Source organism: Mirounga angustirostris, unplaced genomic scaffold, assembly GCF_029215605.1.
Source record: "Mirounga angustirostris isolate CCGP_5_RB_7025 unplaced genomic scaffold, mMirAng1.0.hap1 SCAF_1, whole genome shotgun sequence".
In the NCBI taxonomy this organism is placed as follows: Eukaryota; Metazoa; Chordata; class Mammalia; order Carnivora; family Phocidae; genus Mirounga; species Mirounga angustirostris.
In genome coordinates this window covers 5,975,694-5,997,117 of record NW_026991709.1, presented here as the reverse complement: position 1 = coordinate 5,997,117, position 21,424 = coordinate 5,975,694, and the positions used below count along the sequence as shown (strand labels likewise).

General features: G+C 46.8%; 1 protein-coding gene across 1 annotated transcript in view; it reads right to left on the bottom strand.

Annotated features, from left to right (window-relative positions):
• Positions 1 to 21,424, bottom strand: part of DSCAM (DS cell adhesion molecule) — a 957,910-nt gene that overhangs the window by 86,763 nt on the left and 849,723 nt on the right. The window contains exons 18-20 of the mRNA XM_064577323.1: positions 10,308 to 10,548; positions 8,406 to 8,552; positions 738 to 893 (exon numbers count right to left, since the gene is read on the bottom strand). Of these exons, the coding sequence (XP_064433393.1) occupies positions 738 to 893; positions 8,406 to 8,552; positions 10,308 to 10,548 (544 nt within the window). The remainder of the gene's footprint in view (positions 1 to 737; positions 894 to 8,405; positions 8,553 to 10,307; positions 10,549 to 21,424) is intronic.

Below are 21,424 nucleotides of genomic sequence, written 5' to 3'. Positions count from 1 at the left end.
ACTTTAACTCTTTTTTAAATAGGCTCAGATACGGCACTTCAGAGTTTCCCTTAAAATAATACAAAAAACAAAACAAAACCCTAAAAAAACACTTGCCACATAGTTTTTGAAGGTTTGGGAGTCACACAAGCAAGTCCACATTGTTTGGAACAGCAAGAATTAATGGCCTGAACCAAAGTGAGCCGTAATTTAAAATTTTACTAAATCACTATGAATTCCTCTAAATAATTTCTAAAAAATTAATACAAAGCTCTCAAACTAAAGATCTATTCTAAAGTGATTCTGAAGCTGGCGTAGAATAATATGACTTAGACCGTTATGAAATCTTCCAGTGGAAGGATGGAAATCATCTGAGCCTACACGAACAGATGATGAGTCACGGAAATTATTCTGATGGGATAAAAAACAGGTATGACGTGTTTCACAGCTCTGTGACAAAAGGCATTTTTGTTTAAATAGTACTCGGCCAAAATTTTTTTTTAAAAAGAAGAAAAATTCTAAGGGAGAGAAACGATGGATACATCGAACACAGGCGACCCAGGAAGTCGACGGTCTGAATTGCGCTGGAATGTCTTGGGAGGGCAGCCAGTGGTTTGCCCAGAGCAGAGTCAAGGACAGGCCCATGAAGGAACACGGGGCTCTGGGACCCTCCCAACACCAGCTCTTGTCCTGATGCTGTCGCTCCAGGGGGCCTCGAGCATCCCCCACAACACACACACACCAGCCCCATCTCTCACCATCCTCTTTGGTCCGGGTGAAGATCTGCTCACTTCTGACTCCGTCCCCGGCGCGGGTAAAGGCCAGCACTTGGATGCTGTAGTTGGTGTACTTCTCCAGGCCATCCAGCTCCAGGGAAGGCTGTGTCGTGGTGACGTTTTTAATCTCGCCCAGCTCTGGAGGACAAGAGAACACGACCTGGTGACTGGCTGTGGGGGCACTGGGCTCGCCCTCCAGCCGCCACACCCCGAAATCACTCCAAGGGGCTGTGCATGGCCTCATTCACACGGAACTGACCCAGAACAGAGGGGGCAGAATGTCGTTCTGGAAAGCAGAGCGATTCACTCCACGTTAAGTGTTAGAACTCAATGCCGACCGCCAGGGCCCAACGCCCCCAGCAGCCAGTCAAGCATGCCCCCCACACTGGACCCAGGGAGCTTGGGACTGCACATCGCTCACTCTGTGGGTGTATTTCTAATTGCTCATCAAGAAACTTCTGCAAGTCGAGTTTTGTTTTTTGTTTAAGAAGCAAACAAGCTCTACTCTGATGGTCATGTATTTTTAAGTACCTAACTTCTCAGGTGTTTGAACTGAGATGAGGTGGCTCAGCAAACTGTTCCTCTTACCTGGAGTGACCTCTTCCTCCCCCAGCCTCCCTGCTGAATCAGTGACATGCTGATGTGTCAGAAACGTGGTGTTAGCTAAAAACGCTCCATTTTCTGGAGTGGGATCAGCTAATCATATTCAAGGGTGGAATGTTATGCTCTCCCATCTTACGCATATTAGAGAGGGCAATTTGAGAAAACTTACAATGATGTGTTAAAGACCTCCATGGGTGTTCTGGATTTTGAAATGAGCCACCTACAGAGCACCTGGAGCAGGAGATCATGGGATGAGGACTGCTCACCCCCAGACACAACCATCCGTGGCATGTTGGCACTGCCTGTGCCCAGTTACTAAGAGGACGGGCATGGAGCAGGCTCAGCAGGGATTCCTTGTTGGGTGGCTGGCTGTTGTGAAGGCCACCCGTGCATACGGTTAGCAAGCTGTAGGGCCGTCAGCTTCTCTCCCTCTTGCCCTGGCAAAGACAACCACCAACCACCAAACTCATTTAACCAGTACACCAGTCCTATTTTCTCCACGACCCATTCATGTTGCAGGTAGGGAAACTGAGGCAGGGGGTGGGTCAGTACCTTGCCTAAGGTTATGGAGCCTAGTACAGTCACCGAGAGCACGGTCCACGTAACCACAGTGCCTGGCCTCATGTCCACAGACCACGGTCTCCGCACCTTGCTGTAGTCGCTCGGTGAAAATGTCACACTGGTCAGATTAAACGGACTTTCTCGTCCTGCCCTCTGTCTTTCTGTCCTCCGGTCCTTCTGGCATATCGCACAGAAGGCCGCCTATTAATTAACAGCCACCTATTTTGTGTTAGTGACAACTCTAGAATGTCTTTTTGTCTTTCTGGTTTCTGTCAGAGCTGGACATAGGTGAAAAGTTAAGTCTCAAATAGGGCCCCGAGTGGCCCAGGCTTGTCACGCACCTGCCAGGACCCCTGTGTGGGGTGAGGGCTGAGGGCCCACAGGCATGGGAAGGACGGTGGGTCCCAGACACAGCTGTAGGCCTGAGCGTGAGCCCAAGGCGCATCACCACCTCGAGCAGATCGTGGGCCAGTCCTGCGGCCGGATGCTGTGCTGGGGGGAAAGGAGGCAAGGAAGGCAGTCCCCAGAAGGTGCCTTTGGCCTGGGGTCTTCTGGGGAGGCCAGCAGGGTGAAGACTTTTCAGGGCCACAATTTGGAAGCCTCAAGAGATGGCTTTCGAAAGTGAAAAGATATTCGCTCCTGCGTGGGGTCGCGGCACATTCAGAGTGGATAACCTTTAGGCCTGATGGGTTAGGAAGCCTCCCCTCGGAACAGGAGGGTCCGCCGGTGACCACCAGAACTCCTCGTATTATATTATCCACTTAAGATGTTCGTTTTCCTGAACAGATCTAATATGGGTCGAGTGGATGAGGATAAAAAAACTCAAATGCTAATGGGAAAAAAAAAATTAAGTATAGATCTCATCAAGATCTTTTCAGATTTAGGAACTTCCATGCTGTGCCAAAGCTCACTCTCTCTCTTTCTCTCTCTCTCTCTCACACACACACACCCCCCCCAGGGAAAACAGGGTTCCGCTGGGCTGCATGCCAGCAGCTAGTTATGAGACCTTGTCTACTCATTTGATCTCTGGGAACTTTGGGTTTTTTTTTTTTTTAAAGGTTTTATTTATTTATTTGACAGAGCGATAGAGAGAGAGCACAAGTAGGCAGAGCTGCAGGCAGAGGGAGGAGAAGCAGGCTCTCCGCTGAGCAGGGAGCCCGATGCGGGGCTTGATCCCAGGACCCCGGGATCATGACCTGAGCCAAAGGCAGCTGCTTAACCGACTGAGCCACCCAGGCGTCCCGGGACTTTGGGTTTTTGCATTTGTTTTTAAATTTTTATCTTTAAGAAGGGCCCCAGGGTCTCTCCCCACTAGAGAGAGTGGGCTGCAGTCTTGCTGCAGGAGAAAGTGGTGCTGATGCATCCGGACAGTTCCTGGGTAAGACACAGTGATGGGGAGGAGGATGGCTACAAGGGACAAAGTGAAGTGGATCATCTCCATCTTTTTAAAGAAAGCAACGATTAAAGCAGAAGAATTCCATCTACTCATGAAGCACAATGGGGATTAGAATTAACATTTGGATGTTTACTCGTCTTGGGGTTCATATTGCTTTGATGAGCTGATTTATTCATGAACCAGGAATGTGACTGCAGTCAGAACCCCCATTCAAGATTACCCCCCAGAGGGTCCTGACATGGTCCGGGAGGCACACTGGGCATTTTCCTGACTGGCAGATACTTGATGCTTAGCAGATACAGAGAAAATAGAAAGGAAAATGATGACAAAAAGCCCGATCAAAACAGCATGCTTCATTTGCCATTCTTTCGAGCTTTTGTTCTTTTTTATAGTTTAAGCAGGATTTCTATCATCTACCTTTTACAGACTCCATGGAGTTATTTAAAAAAAAACAACAACCCAGTAACTAAAGAATAACGTTCAGTTGAAATCATGAATAAAATAATATGAAATGAATATATAAAATAAATTTAGACATATTATTTCTACTATAAAAATTTTTAACTTTCGGGGCGCCTGGGTGGCTCAGATGGTTAAGCGTCTGCCTTCGGCTCAGGTCATGATCTCAGGGTCCTGGGATCGAGTCCCGCATCGGGCTCCCTGCTCCTTGGGAGCCTGCTTCTCCCTCTGCCTCTCTCTCTCTCTCTGTCTCTCATGAATAAATAAATAAAATCTTTAAAAAAAATTTTTTTAACTTTCTATTTTAAAACGAATTGTTTTCTGTATTCATACCCTCCCTCCTCAAAGAGTCTCAAGGCAAAAAACAGGGGTGGAAATGACGTTTCTAAAGTACCGCCAACTGCCCACCATCGAAGCGAACGTCTGGTCGGCACTAAATGCTGTCTCGCTTCAGAAGCACCGTGCTGTCTTGGGGAAACACAGAAGAAATGACAAAGAGTTCAGATGCAGATGGAGATGTGACTTCAAAGTGTACAATTTTTCTGTCAATTGCAGGTGAATGGCCTTGTCAAGTCTTGAAAAGTATCGAACTTTCAGGTTATGATAAAATACTCAGAAATTTCACCAACATGTTGTATGGTTAGCGTCCCCCATCGACTGTATTCACCACTTTTATCTGACCACATTAACAATAACGAGACGCTTTCCTACATGTGTGCTTGAGGCAACTGCTAAATCACAGTGGTAGTAACAATCTGTGTCTCCCAGTCTGTCAGTGTGTGTGCCTGTGTGTGTGAGAGAGGATGTATGTGTGAGTGTGTGTGCCTGTGAGTGTCTGTGAGTGTGAGCGGATGAACGCGTGAGGGTTGTGAGTCTGTGAGTGTCTGAGTGTGAACAGATGTATGTGTGACGGTTGTGTGTGGGTCTGTGAGTGTGAGCGGATGTACGTGTGAGGGTTGTGTGTGGGTCTGTGAGTGTGAGCGGATGCATGTGTGAAGGTTGTGTGTGGGTCTGAGTGTGAGCGGATGCATGTGTGAGGGTTGTGTGTGGGTCTGTGAGTGTGAGCGGATGTATGTGTGAGGGTTGTGTGTGGGTCTGTGAGTGTGAGGGGATGTATGTGTGAGGGTTGTGTGTGGGTCTGTGAGTGTGAGGGGATGTATGTGTGAGGGTCGTGTGTGGGTCTGTGAGTGTGAGTGGATGTATGTGTGAGGGTCGTGTGTGGGTCTGTGAGTGTGAGCGGATGTATGTGTGAGGGTCGTGTGTGGGTCTGTGAGTGTGAGTGGATGTATGTGTGAGGGTTGTGTGTGGGTCTGTGAGTGTGAGTGGATGTATGTGTGAGGGTTGTGTGTGGGTCTGTGAGTGTGAGCGGATATACGTGTGAGGATTGTGTGTGGGTCTGTGAGTGTGAGCGGATGTACGTGTGAGTGTGTGTGCCTGTGAGTGTCTGTGAGTGTAAGCGGATGAACGTGTGAGGGTTGTGAGTCTGTGAGTGTCTGAGTGTGAGCGGATGTATGTGTGAGGGTTGTGTGTGGGTCTGTGAGTGTGAGCGGATGCATGTGTGAGGGTTGTGTGTGGGTCTGTGAGTGTGAGCGGATGCATGTGTGAGGATTGTGTGTGGGTCTGTGAGTGTGAGCGGATGCATGTGTGAAGGTTGTGTGTGGGTCTGAGTGTGAGCGGATGCATGTGTGAGGGTTGTGTGTGGGTCTGTGAGTGTGAGCGGATGCATGTGTGAGGATTGTGTGTGGGTCTGTGAGTGTGAGTGGATGCATGTGTGAGGATTGTGTGTGGGTCTGTGAGTGTGAGCGGATGCATGTGTGAAGGTTGTGTGTGGGTCTGAGTGTGAGCGGATGCATGTGTGAGGATTGTGTGTGGGTCTGTGAGTGTGAGCGGATGCATGTGTGAAGGTTGTGTGTGGGTCTGAGTGTGAGCGGATGCATGTGTGAGGGTTGTGTGTGGGTCTGAGTGTGAGCGGATGCATGTGTGAGGGTTGTGTGTGGGTCTGTGAGTGTGAGCGGATGCATGTGTGAGGGTTGTGTGTGGGTCTGTGAGTGTGAGAGGATGTATGTGTGAGGGTCGTGTGTGGGTCTGTGAGTGTGAGCGGATGTATGTGTGAGGGTCGTGTGTGGGTCTGTGAGTGTGAGCGGATGTATGTGTGAGGGTCGTGTGTGGGTCTGTGAGTGTGAGCGGATGTATGTGTGAGGGTTGTGTGTGGGTCTGTGAGTGTGAGCGGATGTATGTGTGAGGGTCGTGTGTGGGTCTGTGAGTGTGAGCGGATGTATGCGTGAGGGTTGTGCGTGGGTCTGTATCAGTATGTGTCTGTGAGTATGTGTGTCTGAGTGTGTGTGTGTGAATGTGAGTGTGAGAGTGAGTGGGTGGTGTTTTCTCAGGGTTAGTGGGACCAGTCCTTTACACAGTCACACGTTTTCATGACTCCTCGGGACAGCTGTGGAAGCATCCAGTAACCCCACGGAATTACCTGCTAATTCATACATGTCACTTCTTGTAAGTAGCAGGTGAGGAGAGAGTGTTCCTAGCAGGTTTATGTCTCTAAGGGTTTCCTTCTCATCTTTCGGAGATTAAGTGTAGAACTCCTACATTAGACATTAAGCACACCACTTTGATCTTAACACAGTGAGCAAAAGTATCTTTAGGAACTGTATGCATTTCCAAGCAGTCTTTATTTAAAGACTTTTATGTTTTTGAATATTCAAGTTTTTAAGGCTTTATAAGCATCCAGTCAAAAGAACCGTATTAACCACATCACTCTTCGGGGAGCTAAGGTGTTAATAGTATTAACAAATACGAGTGATGTGTGAAAATGTGTATGACAGGATGACTAGCCACCACTGGATCCTGGAAACAGCTCCAACAGGAACAAAAATAGAACAATTTCAGTGTCACACTGCCTCTAGGTGAGTGTGCTCAAGTATTTAGTTCTGTCTCAGTCAAGACGAGGATGAGAACAAGTATACACAATGCTATAGTATGGCATCATGCCAATAAGATGGATACTTTTACAAATTGTCATTGCTCTACACTTTATGTCTATGGGATTTGTAAAAGCTTTTTTGAGGCACAAGAGGGTGAAGTTGTTAAAAGAATCATCTATATAGATCTGTCCGTCTCTGGGGCTGGCTGTGCATTATTGGGCTTGTGGTTCTATGTTCACTAGATTCTCCCTCGCTCACTGGTCTGGAACATCCAATAGGGCAGACGCTGCGTCCTCTGTGTCTAGCACGAGCCCAGCACAGAGCAGATGCTCAGCTAATGTGTCTGCCTCAGATCAAGCAGGTGAATCTTTACAGAACGTCTCTAGTGCCGGGTGATGTGGGAGGTGCTATACTCAACAGCAGGAGGAACCGGGTCTGGTCCTCAGCCCTGAGAAGCAGGTCTGGTATAGACATAAATAATTAAGCCTCCAAAAGCTGCTCTTCCCTTGGCAAATTAAGCTTATTTAGCTAAGTGTCTTCGTTCTTTTATTCTTGCACCAATATTAGAGCCCCCTGCAGCCTCAGACCCTGTGTGTTCTGTTTACTGGGGTGGGGACAGCCACCTGCTTGGCAGAGCAGCCCCAGGTGGCCTGAACAGGGGTGGGATGTATCTGGGGGCGCTGGCTGTGTTTGCCCAAACTCAGAGGTGAGCATGCACTAGGAGTCCACGTGCAGTCAGAGGGGTTGAAGGAAGCCCCAGGCCAGAGGAGAGTCATTGCCCTGGGGCAGGGGTGCAGAAGGCAGCTGGGGAGGAGAGAAGGGGAGGGTGCGGGTGTGGGCCCCACAGGTCTTGGGATGCAGACAGTGAGCAGAGCTTAGCAGCTCCCCTGTGAAGGCCGCAGGGCGTTGTGTGCCCCTCCTGGTCACGGGGCGGGGCTCAGGCTGGCCCAGCAGCACTCGCCCCATGAAAGCACCACCACACTGAGACGTATTCCCTGCAAGAAACTTCTGGCCCCAATCTTGCCACTATTTGTGCGGGTCACACTCTCATTCAGTCTTGGCCAGACACACAGAAGGAGTTTGTCCTATAACTTGAAAGAAAAAGAAACAAACACAGAGAAACAAGAAGAATGAAGGAAGAGAAACAGAAAAAGGGGAAGGAGAAGGAGAATAAAACAGAAGGAGAAAAAATGGAGGGTTTTGTATGGAATGGCTCTTTGCGAGAAGTAACAATATTCCTGGCAGGGTGTTCTGGCATTCCCCCCGAACCCTCTCATGGGTCAACTGCAGGGACTTAGGAAGTTGCCCTGTTGAGTTTTATCAGGAGATTGGAAGAGGTCAACCTTTTAGGATACACATCACATAGAACCTTCTAGAATCAGATCAATGTCTTGGTGCTGCATGCAGAGGCTTGGCACAGATACTCATCTAAGAAAGCACATCCATGCCAACATTCCCCCAGTGCCACCCCTTCTGATACCTCAAATTGCTTTTTGAGGATACATGATGTTTCAAGCAGCTCTATGCACCTGTGAGAACACACGATGATTGGTAAGAGCAGAATGACGTGGGGAGAGTGGACAGTGTCCATTGAGAAAGATGTGCTCTCCATTCCCTGAAACCTACTTTAGGAGGGGGGTCTGCTAATCCCATCACGCATTCTCTGGGGCAAACTCACAGCCCTAGTTTTCATCCTCTTACCTCCGTCCATCAGGTTGGCCCAGTAAATGACTCTAAACCCCTGGAGAATTCCATTCAAGGCTTCCTTGGAAAGTGTGGACCAGGATATTGATATGCTTTCTGGTGATGTTGCTATGGCTTGGACATTTTCAGGGGGGTAACTGGGCACTGAAATTAAATAATTAGAATCTGTAATAACTGTGGGTAGTTTAATTGGCAAAGCAATATGGAATAAGCAACATTAGTTTAACATTTCAATGTGCAGGCAAAAGAAAAAATCACACTCAATCCATAAAATTAAGGGGGGAAAATGAATACCATTTCCCTATTCAAATAGTATGATAACTCCATAAGATAATGTGAGTTTATGCGTAAGTCCTAACAGACTTCCAGTCTCTCTTTCCAGCTTAACCGCTTCACGTTGAAGGAGGTTGCCCCGGGACTGAGGAGCAGAGAACACTTGTGGTCTTACTGCAAGAGTAAAAAGCCATTGCTTCTCTGGTTTGTGTCCCCATCACTCTCGTGACTGTTTGACGTTACATTTGCTTTATACAGTACATATCCTCTGCATTTCGTAGCATATGGCATATAAATGGGAAGCCTGGCTACTGAAAGGTACTGAAAAGCAGACATGTAGTCATAGCTTACTCACTGCCCCCCTCCCTGGTAAACCCCCCTTGCAAAACTATACCATTGTGTCAGAGGAAAGACAGTAAACAGACTGAGATGGGGGCTGTTTGAAATGTTTTTCACATCGAGTTTATCCAGACCTTAAATGCTGTACCTGGGAAAAGGGACAAAACATCAACAGAACCATACACATCAATGAAGAGTTAGCATTGAGGTGAAAACCAAAAGGCATATGTAATCATGATTGCAAAGATCATGACACTGGATGGAAAATCCCAGTCTCTGGGTTTCTGGTTTTCTAAGACTTCTCTCCGTAGAAATGGTCAGAAATTATGGATGCAAGTCACCCTGTGCCTCTTCAAACCTATGATCACGTGGCTAACTGCACAAGAGGTAACTGCAGTGCAAATTTGGTGCCTTAAAATCTACACTTAGTGCTACAATGAAGCCCGTATTCTATCTCTGCCCCTAACGTGAGGTCTCTGGACACAGAGCTCTTTGCTTTTCAAGCACTCCTGGAACAGTCATGGGAGAAGGCGAATTAACTCCTTGTGGTCATTAGGGGGCGCTCAGTCACCATGAGATTTGCGCCAGGAAGCCTGCTCATTCCTTGCTCTGGTCCAAAGTGCTTGGAAATAGGAAGCAATCATAAAGAGAAAGAGAAGGAAGGAAGGAAGGAAGGAAGGAAGGGAGGGAGGGAGGGAGGGAGGGAGGGAGGGAGGAAGGGAGGGAGGGAGGAAGGAAAGGAGGAAGGAAGAAAGGAGGGAAGGGAGGAAGGAAGGAAGGGAGGGAGGGAGGGAGGGAGGGAGGGAGGAAGGGAGGGAGGGAGGGAGGGAGGGAGGAAGAAAGGAGGGAAGGGAGGAAGGAAGGAAGGGAGGGAGGGAGGGAGGAAGGAGGGAGGGAGGGAGGGAGGGAGGATCCTACTTAACTCTGATCTGGAAGAAATTCTTAGAAAATCAGATTTCTACATTTCTACATTCTGGTCAGGCTTCTGCAGTCCTAGAGCAAGCCTTGGATGCACTCGGGAAAAGCCCAATTCTTGTGCTTGGAATGAATGAGATGCTGGAGAGGGAATGATTTGGGCTTTGCAATCAAGCTCTGTCAAGGGTGAGACCCAATCCATGCAGCCGGCGAGGGGATGCAGGCAGACCTCCCCGGAAGCCTCGGTCCCCCAGGCCGGGCACCTCTGCCACTGCAGAGCCAGCAGGAGCCAGGCTGTGTGTGGGGGGCAGAGTGGCGACCAGAGCAAACCCTTGAGGAAGGGAAGGCGTGAGCGGCGGCCGCCAGACCTACCATCCTCGAGGGTGGTGGTGATGATTTCCTGAGAAGAAGGTCCCGTCCCGGCCCGGTTGCAGGCCTGCACCACCAGGCCGTACTGGGTGAACTTATTGAGGTTGTCCAGGGTGTAAATCTCACTGTCCCCAGTGGTGTCAATGCTGATAATGTTGAATTGGAAGTTGCCCCCAGTGCTGTACTCGCGGTAACCTATTTGGTAGCCACGGATAATCCCATTTTGCAAATGTTTCTTGGGAGCCTAAAGAGGAAAAGAAAAGAATACACTAAGGAACCTGGGGGAACAACCGGAGGGGAGCCAGCCCACCCCCTCGGAGGAGAGCGGAAGGAAGTCTGAAGGTCACGGTAATAATAGCAGCAGGTGTCCGGTGGGGGTGCGGTGAGGGGTGCTGGCGGCGAGCCCACGCACAGCCTGTTCCAGGCCGGGGGCCCTTCCTCCGGAATTCGGGAACACCGAGTGCACGCAAGGTGCCATCGCCGACCAGCAACCACACAGGCCCCCTGATCGTCGCCCCTTCGCCCGGCAGAATCTGCTGAGCTGGAGCTGTTCTGCCAGGTTGTCCGAGGCACTGGGGAGCACAGAGGATTTTTTACAACAAGGTCCCTGCCCTTGCGGAGCTTACGCTCTCATGGAATGTTCCAGAATAAAGGTGTTTCCCGTTGGCAGCTGCGAGTAAAAGGAGTGCGCCACCGACAAGAGGGCACAAATCATCTCGGAATCTTACCACGGTGATTTCAAGCGGGCAGCGGCGAGGCTACGTTAGCTACTTCACTGATGACGGAGGATCTGCAGAGTCTGCAATATCGTGGGTTCTTAGAAGAAACCAAACTCTTTTCGAGTGTGTTACGAGAACGACACAACAGCGATGCTCTAAAGCAGTAAGGGTTTTGTAGCCTTTCAGGCAGTCAAGTGATATGGGTGTGTATGCAAGTGTGTATGTGTGAGTGTGCTGTGTCTGTGTTCACTACAAACCATGGATTTAGGTTACTCAGGACCGTGAAAGGCTTTCTCTGTCCCCAAAGTGCTGCCAGTCCGGTTGGAGAGAGGGAGTAAACACTTAGGACACCATAGAGAATCTCAGGTGTCTACGCGTCCGGCACTGGACAGCGAAGGCCAGTGGGCATCCAGAAAGTGGCAAGCTCAGAGTGGTTTGAAGAGGGCAGCCCCCGCGGGCTTGGAAGGATGACCAGGGTCTGGGATTGGGAGGGGAGGAGGTGGCGAATGGTGCCTGCAGAAAGCAGCTGGGGGAGGCAGAGAGGCTGGAGCAGTCTCATTTCATGCATGTACACAGTTCCGATGGAGATCGATAAAACAGTCGTCCAAATCATGACGTTTTTAGTTAAGCTGGCGCTGTTGGACCCTGACATGAGAGCTCATCCCTTTTTTACAAGCAAGTCTCTCGGCAATCTTGTTTTTCCAGTGATGAGCTATGAATTTTCACTTTGTATTAAATCGGATCTAAAGACTTTAGATTTTGAGAATTTGATTCCATGGAGATTATCTTACCACAACCACTGAACTTGCATTTATGTCATTTAATTAATTAATAAAATTTATTTCCCTGCAAGAGTCATCTATAAGTCAAATTTGAAACAGATATTTTTCTTATTTCATGTAGTTTTTAAATGTTAAATACATTGACCCAAATATAAATGACACCTATTTTTAAAGATTGGTTTATGCCCATTAAATATTCTAATTTTTCAACTGGCTCCCTGTGTAGGCTTAAGACCTCCTCAGATACTAAATCAGGATCACAGTATGGTGGTTATGGCATCAGGTCAAGGAGCAAGTGAAGGGCGTAGAGGCAAATGCCCATCAGAAAACGTTTACCTAGAGAGGCAACCAATTTAGCTAAATCTTCCAAAAGCAGGGGGATCTGCTTGCTGACTTTTAGCTTCTTGGGTTTGTGATCTGATTGCACAGGTAGGGTGGAGTCTTCTTGTTTTCCCTCCCATAGATGAATATATATTCTAACTAGCTTAATTTATGACAGGCATTTTTTAAAGATTTTATTTTTTTTGAGAGAAAGAGAGAGAGAGGACATGAGAGAGAGAGAGAGCATGAGTGGTAGGGAGGGGCAGAGGGAGAAGCAGACTCCCCGCTGAGCAGGGAGCGCAATGTGGGACTCGATCCCAGGACCCTGGGACTATGACCTGAGCCGAAGGCAGACACTTAACTGACTAAGCCACCCAGGCACCCCATGATAGGCATTTTTAATCAAAGGAACATTTACTCAGCCATCAGAAAGGATGAAAACCCAACTTTTACATCAACATGGGTGGGACTGGAGGAGATTATGCTAAGTGAAATAAGTCAAGCAGAGAAAGTCAATTATCATATGGTTTCACTTATTTGTGGAACATAAGGAATAGCATGGAGGACATTAGGAGAAGGAAGGGAAAAATGAAGGGGGGGAATTGGAGGGAGAGATGAACCATGAGAGACTATGGACTCTGAGAAACAAACAGGGTTTTAGAGGGGAGGGGAGTGGGGGGATGGGTTAGCCTGGTGATGGGTATTAAGGAGGGCACATACTGCATGGAGCTCTGGGTGTTATACGCAAACAATGAATCATGGAACACTACATCAAAAACTAATGATGTAATGTATGGTGATTAACATAATAAAATAAAATTAAAAAAAAAAGGAACATTTAACAAATCACATGAAGAGAAAGTATTGTTTTCATGGACAAAAACAAGCCAAAACTCTAACTATGTCAGGCAAAGTTTATGTTTTATTATTACTTTGTAGTCTGGATAGTCAGATTTCCACTTAGGGATGTGTTTACATTAAAGAAATCCTTGAAAACATATTGAAAACTCAGATCTCTTTTTAAAAGTCCATAAACAGAGGAATTCTGCACGTTCAGTATAGGAAATTTCAGGGATTGCGGTGCAAGTACCAAAGAGTTTTTGAAAGTGACCCTGGAGACTTTCCCTGAGTGGAATGAATAACAAGCCGGTGTGGACAGGGTGTGTGGAAAAATCTGACAATGGGCTTCATGTCATCCCAAGACAAATTAGTGCATAATATACTTAACTTTAAAATATGTTTTGGGGGGCACCTCGGTGGCACCTTGGGTGGCTCAGTCGGTTAAGCATCTGCCTTCGGCTCAGGTCATGATCCCGGAGTCCTGGGATTGAGCCCCAGGTCAGGCACCCAGCTCAGCGGGGATCCTGCTTCTCCCTCTGCCTCTGACCCTCCCCCTGCTTGTGCTCTCTCTCTCTCTCAAATGAATAAATAAAAAAGCTTAAAAAAATAAAATATGTTTTGGATGATGCTTTAAACATCCATGCCTTCGTGTGTGTGTTTACCTGGGATAAAGGTAGATGTCTGTAAGGGAGAAATCCTAATGGGGAAGGCAGTTTTAGGATACAATTCTCTGGCCGTTAATTATCATCAAATTGTGATTGACAAAATGGGTCAAAAATAATTATTTGTTTCATGAAACCAAATGAATGAAATTAATGGTGAAGTAGGAAGAAAAGAAAAAGAGGAAATCAGGTAGAGATCTTGAACATACTTTGAATCTTGGTTGCAGATAATGGAGAAGGCAAATTTCCTAAGTTACCGCTTCGATCATGCCCTCTTCTCCCCAAATCTCAGCAGTACCCATTGTGAGATTTAAGCCCAGTTGTAGTCTTTCCAGGCTAATGCCCCCTGGCTGCTCCCCGATGACCGAGGATTCTCTCTGGATCCTCGAACAAGCATGGAAATTCCCACTCTCTTGTGTTTTTCCATCTCATAAAGCCCTCATCAGCGACTGCTCTTCTTCCTCCTCTATCAAAGCCCAACTCATTCTCCAAAGCCAGCTCAACTTCCAGCTCATCTGCTTCCTTCGACTGCCTCCATCCAAGGAGTTCTCTCTCCTCTGGCCTCCCCCGCATGCACTGATTCACCATCAGCTCAGTGAGAACTGATCACTTCCATCCCCTCCTGTGGCCACTGTTCCATATCGAATGCCGGGTTTCCAAGGACTTGATTGCAAGCTCCAAGTGCCTAAGGATTCTCACAAACATGTTTGAAATCTCATCCACTCACTTGTCCAAAACAGGGCTTCAGCACAGTGGACATTCTCAGAAAATGTTACTGTGGATGCAGAAGAGAATGGTTTTGAGCATACATGAGGCACAAAAAAAGTGATGGGCAGGAATGACGTCAGTTGCAGGCTTATAATCTGACTGGGTGCAGGGCTAATGAGAACAGTTTGAAGATAAAAGAGCTGCCCAGACTCTAGGTCCATGATGTAGCTGTTGATCAGAGGCCTGGACTATCCAGTACCGAAGGATCTCTCAGGATCACCGTGCAACTTGGATCCAAGTTGAGAGCTGGCTTCCATGTGGTCACTCAGCATGGCGGCTCATGCATCAGGATAAGAGATCCAGGTGGGATTTGGGGGGGGTCCAGCTTCACTTCCCAGTCCCCGTCAAGGGAATAAAATAGCATCTGAGGTGCCAACTTGTTTGGACAATGTCATCCTTTTTCTTTTCCTTCTTAAAGCAGGGATTCTGGAGAGTTTGTTCACTTGTTTGGCCAGCTCATGGGTGACGTGATTTTAGAATAAAGATCATTTATGACAGATCCAGATTTATAGCAAATCTCACCTGGCAAACAGTCCTCTTAATACATATTAAAGGAAGACTCTGGAGAGTAAGTGAATGGAAAAATTAAAAAAAAAAAAAGAAAAAAGAAAAAAGAAAGTCAGTCCAAGGCTCACTGTATATTGCAGAATTCAACCATCTGAGCGCCTTTCTGCTCCAGAAGATGCTGTTATTTACAGACCGCTCTGAATTACATGTGTCCTGTTTCTACCTTCTCTCAAGCCCCTTTGAGTGTGTGGCAGTTCTGGGAGAAGCCCTCCTCTATTCACTGTTGTGCCTTTCATGTAGGGATTAATTATTTTCCTGTGTTGAATACTCCTCTTCCTTTCATTTACCTGTGGATCCAGTAATGAGCCTGGGTTCTTTCCATTTGTCTCATTTATCTGCCATCTGGGGAACTCTCTCCCCTTTCTAGCCTTAGGCGTTTTTCTCCTCCTGTAGTCTCCCTAAACAGCCTTCTTTCATCCTTCCGGGTGTCCTTCCTCCAGCCTCTGGTCCCTGCTCCAACACCCACTTCCTTTAAGAAACTGTCTCTTTTGATCTCCATGACAAGAGTAGTACAGTGTCAGTGTATCTGTGGTTTGCAAGTGTCTGTCCGTCCAAATGAGCCTTGAACCTGCCTGGGGCAGATACAGAGGTCTTTAAAAGTCAGTAGGAACAGGGATGTGCAAATGCTCACAGCCCCATCAAGGATGTGAGTGATTAGAGCAGGCCTCTCTTCTTTAGAAAGCCACCAGCCAGGTCCTGTTTCTGCACACTTCCCTCCCCCTTCCCAGCGCACGTGAACGGACTCTGCTCAATGCCAGGATTCACCGGCTGACCAACCTCGAGAGCTAAAACCTCTGCTGCAGATTTCTGCATTCCAAAGATACCACATTACTCAGTCATGTTGAGTAAGGCAGGTGAAAAATGAATTGAACACTCTCCTTTGAGATTCTTCCAAATTCACTTGAAATGTAACCTGTCCTCATTCCCCTTTTATTCCAGGGGCTGTGGACTGTCTTTCTTATCTTCATGTACTCCTTCCAGTCCCCATCCCTATTCCCCAACATAAAAAGCAGCTACTCAGTAAGCTTACGCAATGGATGGATGCATTCAATGGAACAGTAGGAACTGGTGCCTGTCCTATTCAAGGGGAGAACTGCAAGTGAACCTATGATTAGAGCAGAGCGTGGTGCTTGCAGTGCCGAGGGTTGGCATGGGGTATCGTGGAAGGGAAAAGGGAGAGGATTCCCAGAGAAGGGGCATTTCATCTGAGCCTCTAGGAGGACCCGCCATTGTCGAAGAGGGACAGCCTTACCCGAATGCAGTCAGCCTCCCCACAGCACCCGGGTGAGATAACTAGAGACGACCCCGGAAGGAACAGCTCTAAGTGATCCTTCAGAAGGTTTCTGTGCTGACTGTGGGGGTAGAGATGGCATGAGCTATTCAGTTCAGGTCTGAGATGAATACAGAACTTCGAACTAGGCACAATATTGAGAGGCCAAGAACTTTGACTCGAAGCTGGTAGTCACTGTGTTCTCATCAGATCTGGCAGCTGGGGAGGAGGCGGCAGCCAAGCATGTGCTCGGGCTTGGAAAACACATGTAGAATTTTAGAAACAGGCTCTTACAGTTTTATGGGATGAAACTGAGGTTAACTATTGCATAACAGGACTTCATTTATTTAATTTCTAAAGTGTGTGTGTGGGGTAACTCTCATTTCATTCATTCATTCATTCATCCAACCAACAAACGTGTTGAAGAGCTACTCTTGCTGGGCCCCCTCCTTTTTCTGAATTTCACTGTTGTTTGCATCCCACACTGTCTGGTAACCACACACAGCATTTCTCACCAGCCTTAATGGCTTATCCAGTGTTTTCTGCCAAAGACCTAACAAAGGAGTTCATAGCCCGTATGCAGACCCCACCTGGTGTTATATGTATTGCCTCTGAGAGCTGGTCTCCAGAATATCCCACATTTAATGTCAGGGCCTTTAGATGTCTTAATGTTTCTGAGAAACAATGTTTCTTGCCTGGAAGGGTGACGGCTCACAGTGTCCCAGAGTCTGGGAGTGGGGTCTGTTGGAAAGAAATGACACAGAGAGTACAGGTGTCCAGGTTCAGACCAGGGAAAGAGCAGGGAGACAGTGGGGAGGAGCTGCATGAGATGTGTCCACGGGCCACCAAGAGGCACAGCCAGGGCCCAGCCAGGAAACAAGGCACCTGGAGACTGTGAGGCTTTGGGGGACAGGTCTCACCTGTGTTTCTAGACATTGCACAGACAATGGGGATGCAGAGAGAAAGGGGTTTGGGTTAGGATGCCAAGAGGACCCCAACTATTTAGCGGCAGCTGAGTGATCTCAAAGGGCTTGGCTCCTCCCATGTAGACCGGAGAGACCCAGCCTGGAGTAGCTCCCCTGTAGGTAATGGAAGCCCCTGGGGATGGCAGGGAGAGGTGCAAAACACAGCGTTTTCAAAGGTATTAGATTCTCCGTAAAGGAATGGTCTGCCTCAACCATACGAAGAATTGCTGCTGTCAGTCTTTGTAACTTCTGCTAGTGTAAGGTCTGTCCAGAAGGACCAGAGAAGATCTGCAGTTCAGAAGGAACTGCAGAATGAAAGGAAGGCTTTCACTTCATGCCTGGAAAGAGTCCCTCGGTGGTTTAACCCTCTGCCAAGTAACAGGAAACCATTTGCGACGTATTCCAGCTGCATGTGACTGCTTCATGTTTGGTAAAGCATGGTGGACATGGGGCCAAGTCCTGGGGCCTGTCTATTTGGCCATTTCTTCTATATGGCCCTTAGCTAAGAATGTATATATATTTTTTTACATTTTTAAATGGCTGCAAAATTCAAAAGAGGAAGAATATTTTGTGACACGTGAAAATTACATGCGCTTCAACTGTCAGCGTGCCTGGGTAAAGCTTTACTGGCTGTCTGCTTCCCTGCTAGGGTAGGCAGAGCTAAGACTTAAGACAGAGACTATGTAGCTCACAAGGCTGGAAGTCTTTACTCTCTGGCCCTTGACAGAAACAGTTTACAGACCCCTGGAGGACACAGCGCTGCGGACTGAATCAGTGTGCAGGGTGCAGGGTAGAATGCATGGGGTGGGCTGGGGTTGGAGGTGGGGGGAGGATGGGAGGTGAGCATTGGTAGGAGGAGAGGCACCTCCATGAGAGGAGGATCCAAGAGAGGCCAGGGCTTGGGGTGAGCATTGGTGGGAGGAGAGGCACCTCCATGAGAGGAGGATCCAAGAGAGGCCAGGGCTTGGGGTGAGCATTGGTGGGAGGAGAGGCACCTCCATGAGAGGAGGATCCAAGAGAGGCCAGGGCTTGGGGTGAGCATTGGGGGGAGGAGAGGCACCTCCATGAGAGGAGGATCCAAGAGAGGCCAGGGCTTGGGGTGAGCACTGGGGGGAGGAGAGGCACCTCCATGAGAGGAGGATCCAAGAGAGGCCAGGGCTTGGGGTGAGCATTGGGGGGAGGAGAGGCACCTCCATGAGAGGAGGATCCAAGAGAGGCCAGGGCTTGATGGAGTCAGTCCCCTTTCCTGCTGGGATGGCAAAGTCCTAACCTGTGTCCTATCTTAAGAAGACCAGCAATGGCTGCATCAACAGCAGACTTTTGGTCATGGACTTAATATCTACCATGTACACTTTATGTCATGATTGAAGCATAGAGGGGCATTGCTTCCATAGCGCTATTTACCTTTGTCTCTTATCTGTGCCTGGGTAATGAAAAGCATTAGCCCCAACTGAAGGAATTTCAGGCATGAACACTCATGAATGGGTAATGGAGGAGAGCATTGAGAAAGTGTCCAATAGGACCATTTCCCCTGTCAGCAACATGCTATCCTGGATGTGGGATCCCTCAGGGACCACTCTGGTTCTCAGATGGAGGATGCACCTGACACACGCCCAAATGCTGAGACAGCCACAGGTCCTGTACAGAGCCCCCGGGAGTGACAATGCCCATTCTCTGCCTCATCCTTTCCTTTCTTGGGAATTCTGACTTCCAGAAGTCAGTAAGAATACACCTCCTGAATTCTTATGTTATTTAGATAAAAACAGGGCTTATATCCAACTTCAGGTTGTAACTTTCAGAAAAAACAAAAACGATAATATATCTTTAAAAGGGAGAATTGCTTCACTTCCTGTATTTCTATGATTACTCAAAGTACATAGCACTTTTATTTTACATCTCAAGTTAAAATTTTCAAAAGAATGTACTGAAATTTTCAAAAGAATGTACTAATGTGAGGAATCCATCATAAGAGTTACAAGAATGTAAAACTTGTTTTCAAAGATTTTAATACAAAGAGGAGCTGGCTTTTAAAGATATTGTGGGAGGTTACCTTGAAATAGACTTAGTTGGTTATATCTTAGTGCATTAGATTAAATGTATTTGTACTGGTGAAATGAACCTGAAAGCATACATTGTTTTTCTGTTCTGTTTCACGTTATTATGAAAACGAAATGTGGAAATTAGATGCAGAAAAGTCTCTTACAGCAATTGGCTCTCGCTGTCCTGGCTGGAGTTCTTCCTGAAACAAACCACAGAGAACTTTGTCCAGCCTGGTTTTAAATGATAAAAGGAACATCAGATTTCTTCCTTTGCCTTAGTGGACATGTCCATGGCATAACAGATGTCATCTGGTATCTGTGGAATTCTTGGTTGGGCATGTTTTCCTTTATTCATTTGATTTTTCCTTCTAACATCTGTGCTCATTTACTAATGTATCTACCCTATTTGATTTTTCTGCTAAGATGAGAAATGTGTTATCAGCAAGATGGCTTAAAGAGTGCTCTCTAAGAAAATGAGGCACATAAAATAGTGTATATTCATTCACTCACTCGCTTGATGGATGCCAACTAGCTCATTTGTAATACTTAGCTCCATATTCCCTGTAACTTGAACTTCTGATTTGCTCTGTTAAAAGTGGAGTTAGTATTTTATGAGAACCAGTAAAACTATACCTGAGACAGTCTTATGAATATTCTTCTTAAAATCATTATCTATCTGTCAATTATTAGATTATTTAAATTTATGTATTTATTTATTGGTCAAGCAAATTTCACAATACTTACATTTACTGGGGTGCATTGTTAGCAGAAAGGGCCCCAAGCGCCACTAGGGGGCAAGCACCCAGGGTGGAGATCAGAATCAAGGCTGTCATTCGAGGGCCCAACCTACAGATTCTAAAGTGCCCTCATGTCCTCCATCCTCCCTGTTATAAGTCAGTGCTGAGAGACTAGCAGGGAGGATAACGCTCATCAGCATGTTTACGTGTTTATGATAAAATGAAAAGAACGCTCCGAACGGAACTAGTGTAAAGGGTTTGAGTTTCAGCAAAGACAAAGTAGCTTGCTCGAGGTCATTTTTATTAGGTATAGAAATGGGAGTAATATCTAATTTTCCTGAAGTCTAATCCAGTACTTTTTATATTATATTATATTATATTATATTATATTATATTATATTATATTATATTATTATTATTCTTATATGCAATTTGTTATAGATATATTTAACTTATGTTAATCCTACTTTATGCATAATGAAGTGTTGTCCGGTGATATTTTTGTAAATAGTCTTCATTTTACACTGAAAGTATTGTATATTCATATACATATATATCCCTGTAAGATTTCATAGCTAAAATTATGCACAGTGTACTTAATAAACAAGTAATTTTCAATATTATCCAACCACGAGCAATTTTTAACCTCATGTCCCAAGTTTAGGATCTAACTGACTCGTAAAATGTGATGTTGATGTATCAGACAAAGAAAGACTTATGGCTGGTCATCAATTAATGTCCAGAATGCTCTTTTAGTTATGACCTCTGATTCTTACGCGTTGTTCATATTTGCATCTTGACAATATGTTCTCTGTCAAGGAAAAAATACCATCCTTGCCTCCTGACTCACTGTAACCTAGCAGTTTATAATCTAACAGCTCTGAAACAGAACCACGGAAGTGCCTGCTCACAGACGCCTTGCCTTGTCAGGTTCATCCAGGCTCAGTGTGAAGCTTTCAGAATAAACCATCTGAAAGGACTGCCCCGATGAATGGAGATGGCCTTGGTCCTAGTCCTTAGTCCAAGCCCAATTTGCGTCCTGTCAGGGTCAATTAACTGGAGCAGTACCCTGGGACATGCCTCCTCTACTGAGTCTGAGCTAAGCTCTCCAGCATGCCTGGTGTCAGACCTGGATCGACACTTCTGACAGCTGAGCAGCCTTTGGAAAGGTAGCCAGCATCTTTTTGCTACACTTGGGGGTTGGGAACCAAGAGAATTGCCTGCGTAGGTTGGGAGGCCAGCCAGGACCCTTTGGGAGGCTGGCCTGAGGCTCTTCTCTGGGACAGAGAACGAGGGTCACTGGTGAAGGCCAATCACACGGCTAAACCAGGAGGGCTAATCCAAGGGATAGATGGAGAGGGATGCCAAATATACAAGTGAGGCAAATAAGCAATGAGTCGTTTTATTAAAGGGATCTGTATATTTTATACATGCACAAAAAAGTAAGATG